At 49.9% G+C, this 4,383-nt stretch overlaps 1 protein-coding gene across 1 annotated transcript; it reads left to right on the forward strand.

Moving 5' to 3' along the window:
• The first annotated feature begins 1,856 nt into the window (after nucleotides 1–1,856).
• Nucleotides 1,857–4,114, forward strand: LOC131287852 (lachesin-like). Its single transcript, XM_058316938.1, has 4 exons — nucleotides 1,857–2,169; nucleotides 2,368–2,621; nucleotides 2,678–3,341; nucleotides 3,688–4,114. The coding sequence occupies exons 1-4, from the start codon at nucleotides 2,115–2,117 to the stop codon at nucleotides 3,813–3,815; spliced, it is 1,101 nt and encodes a 366-aa protein (XP_058172921.1). The 5' UTR covers nucleotides 1,857–2,114; the 3' UTR covers nucleotides 3,816–4,114.
• The last annotated feature ends 269 nt before the right edge of the window (nucleotides 4,115–4,383 follow it).

Here is a 4,383-nt window from a genome sequence, read left to right on the forward strand (position 1 = left end):
ATATACTCGTGACTCTGCTAATCCCTACCAGCAATGACGTCGCTGGCGCCAACATGGACGATGGCGATGACGATGATGATGAACTGTTTTGTGCGTTTGGTTTGATTTTGTTACGATCCACCTATCCAGATGCAATGGAAGGTCTGGCACCGCGAGACTCCAACGGCTGAAGAGACCCCAAACTACTGTTCGGGTTTTATTAAGGCCAGTAACCAACTTCAAATTGGAGACACTTTGTGGACTGGGTTCTTGGGGAAAGATACTTCTTTTGGGCGGAACTCCTGCGCGTTTCTGCATTCATTAGCGGCTCAGTCCCTTACCCCATATCTTACCTCAAATGGAACCACCCCTTCCGAAAGGACGAAACATGCTGGAGAACAGAGAGAGTTAACGCGCATGAAGAGTCCTTCCCTAAGGCTGCTTTCAAAATTATGAAATGATCAAAGCGGAAGGATGAAACTGGAGTGACAATTTTGAACCATACCCAGCCATCAGCAACGAGGGAAGTACCGTACCACATGCACTCCTATTACGAGGGTGCCACAGAGGGTCGTACAGAAATAGCTCAAATTTTTCACCAACTTCAATCGGAATAATTTACGAGAGTTGTCTGCCGAGGGATGGGCTTTTTGGCCAAGTGTTGGCCAATGAATGCTCTATCTGTTTCCGGCGTTCGGTATCGCGTGCGTACGGAACAGCGAACCGAGCGAAGGGGGAAAGGGAAAGTCCCGACGCGAAGTCACAACAATAAATCTGAGGGCGTCTGGAGCGTCTGGTAGAAGGTACCCGTGCGTCTCAAGTGGTCTCCTAAGCACGGCACCATTACGCGGGCCGCACACATACCCCGCACGGCGTCCATCTCCCGGACGTGTGTTTTTGTGCATTTTCGTTCATTTTCCTTCCCAACTTGTACGGCTTCTTCAGGCACGACGGTAACGACCTGTACCTGCCCCGTAACCCGTACACATGCATCTCGTTTTACCGAACTGGTTTCGTTTTTTCCATCGTCTTTTTCGATCGGGTAGTTTAAAAGGACGAAACGGTTTGGGTTACACACCCCCACCAGCGCCACCGGTAATGGCGTCAACAACAAAACGCTAACAGGTTGGACGGGCTGCGGGAAAAGGCAAGGAAAGCTGGTGGAACGAACGTTAAAATTATTAAAAAAAAAAAACGGGTGACATTAAAAAGTAGGATAAGCTGGACCGAAGACGATGGTACAACGTTTGAGGAGGGATGGTATGCATGCCGGTGTGCGTGTGTGTGTGTGTGAACGTGCGTATGGAAAACAGGTTTTTCACTTTCCGTGAAGCAAGGAAAGAAGAACTTCGTACAGAACGTGCGACCGAACCGATTCATTAGAACCTGGTGTAGTTGTGTATGGCATTTAAAATTCCATCCTCGTTCAATGGAAAACACAACATTTAGGAAACAAATCTTCGTTAAGTGCCATGGTTAAAGTCCTTTTTCGTTCAAGCAAAAAGCAAAAAGCATTCTACCAAAACAAGAATTGAATCTATTTTTAAATCACCTTCTACCTGTATGTTGTTACCATAGTAACTGCACTCTGTCTCGCACACCAACGCGTGTTGGTTCCTATTCTGCCGCATCCTTACGCACAGCATCCTTCCGTCTGTGCGCGTGTGTTTGTGCGTGTACATAACCTTTGCAGCATCTCCCGAGATTCATCTTCAACTTGGTGTTAGTGAGATATGCGACAAACACACACACACATAAGGGGCAAACTCCGGTAATGTTGTTCGCCGCGTCGTTCTGATGTCCGCTATTCGAAGGCAGTAGTGTGTTGTCCACCGGCCAGTGCGCATCGGATTCGTCGACGTTTCGTTTCCGTGAAGATTCTGCGTGTGTATGTGTGTGTTTGTGTGCACCCGAGCTGAAGTGGTGTGTGATTATCGCAAGGATTTTTTGCGAGTATTTTTTGGCTCATTTGATTACCTTATCGGACGGAGCTTGTAAACCTGAGAACCTGAGTGGAAACAGAGTCGTGTGAACATTTTCCACGGTAGAGGACGTTTTTCATCTCAAACACGACCCCCTAGAGGAGGGTAGTGAGGATAAGCAAAAGGATAGCACACGCATACTACGCCTGAAGGATGTGGCTGCGGTTGAGTTTCCCTTTAATTACGCTACTTAGCGTGGTGACGCTGTGTAAGTGTAACTTGTCGAATGTATGACTGTGGAGGATGGGGGGGAATGCGATGTTGTCATGGGGACGAGGAGCGGAGATTACCCGACCCATAGGGGCCACATTTGGCACATCTTATCAACCAGTCGACGGCAGGCAGACAGGAGGAGCATGGAGGCATCGTTGGTGAATGTTTCTTGTTCGTTTCTTTTCCATCTCAGCATCAGCGCAGCAGGCGTCCGGTCCGAACATCGTGTTTATCAGCCCGGAGCAGATCAAAGACATCGGCGAGCAGGTGACGCTCAACTGTTCGATCGCGAACGTGAAGAACTACATCGTCGGCTGGCAGAAGAGCAACCGGGATCGGACGAAGGAGAGCAACATCATCTCGCTCGGTACGCAGCTCGCCGTCACCGAGGATCGGTTCCAGCTGAACTTCACCAAGGAGAACAACTCCGCCAACTACGTGCTGGAGGTAAGAATCGGTAGTCCGCTGGTTTGCAGACGTTTCATGATGGTTGCTTCTTGTAGATCAAAGACATCGTCAACACGGACGCCGGACTGTACGAGTGTCAGATTCTGGTGAACAGCACGAGCAAGATCACCAAGACGGTCGAGCTGCAGGTGCGCCATCCACCGATGCTGCTCGAGAACCAGCACACCAACACGCTCACCAAGGCGGAGGGCGAAGACGCGCAGCTGGTGTGCCGGGCCGAAGGCTACCCGCGACCCTCGATCTCCTGGAAGCGCGAGTACAACGCCATCCTGCCCATCGGAGGCCAGACATTCGTCGGCAACGAGCTGCGCCTAAATGCCCTCCGTCGGGAGGATCGCGGCACGTACTACTGCACGGCGGACAACGGTGTCGGCAGGCCGGATACGAAAACGATCACGCTGGAGGTGGAGTTCGCCCCGGTCATCTCCGTACCGCGGCCGAAGGTGGCCCAGGCGCTGGACTACGACATCGATGTGGAGTGCGTGGTGCAGGCGTTCCCGGCGCCGGCCATCTCGTGGTTCCGCAACGACAAGCAGATCCACAATGGCGGCTCGTACAGCATCTCGCACACCGGATCGCCGGACGATGTGACGACGTCGGTGGTGAAGATCCACTCGGTTGCATCGGAACACTTCGGAGACTATGTGTGCAAGGCATCGAATAAGGTTGGGCAGGCGGAGGCCCGATTGAATCTGTTCGGTGAGAAAACTCATGACGAGTGATTAGAATTTTGATTTCTTTTATTCCCCATTTTTCGATTGTGATCTTTGGTTATATGTTTTGATTTTTGCATTTTTCCTTCTAGAATCCGTTATTCCCGTTACCTTGTGAGTGTTTGTTGTGTAGGTCCACCACCCTGCCGCAGAACGTCACACCTCACCTTCATACCAACGGCGAAACCGAGACCGGGTTGAGCCACTTTTTTGTTAAGTTTTGTGTGTGAGTAGCAGATTCTGGTATTAGCTTTTTCGTTGTTTTGTTTGAAAGCTTACGTTTTACAATCATTTAAAGCGAACGTTGGTTCTAACCGATTTCTCCCTTCCAGAGCAAGATGTACCGAACATCAACTATTCGGGCCTGAAGTGGTCCAACGGTGGGTCCTCGACGAAGCAAGTCCTGGTCGGCCATCTGTTCATCATTGCGTTAACGCTCCTGCTGGCCACGCTCTTGTGAATGCGTCGCCGAAGAACGGAAGAACCGCACCGGGTCGATGCCTGGCGCCACGCGTGCTTCCTCGGATCCCTTGCGTCGACCGTTCGAACGCGATGTTCGTAGAGCCGGTAGATTTAGACACCTGCTTCCGTACTCCCTACCACGACCCTCATCATCCACCCAGATGCATTGGTGGCAAGTAACAGAAAGTGCAAAACGCCGCGAAACCTTATCCGCGCATTTCCGGACGAAGAAACATTATGCTAAGAGTGATTTTAGTACTGCATTTATCAAACGGAGACGAACGAGTCTGAGAACTATGGTACAATTTATGAGAGACAGCCAAACAAAAACAAACCGTACACAAAAATACACGACCGACCAAGTTAGCTAGATAGTATTACGGATAGGAATGGCGGTTTATTTTTTGTCGCATTTTTTACCGCATTGCACGCTATCTTACGACGTGGGGAGTGTGTGTGACTTTATTATTTTTAAATATTTGTGCATAAGGAGCAAGATTTTCGGAATGACGATACTAGGCAAATAATAGTATAGGCGAAACGAAATTCTAAAAATAAACGTTTAT

Source organism: Anopheles ziemanni, chromosome 3 (genome assembly GCF_943734765.1).
Source record: "Anopheles ziemanni chromosome 3, idAnoZiCoDA_A2_x.2, whole genome shotgun sequence".
In the NCBI taxonomy this organism is placed as follows: Eukaryota; Metazoa; Arthropoda; class Insecta; order Diptera; family Culicidae; genus Anopheles; species Anopheles ziemanni.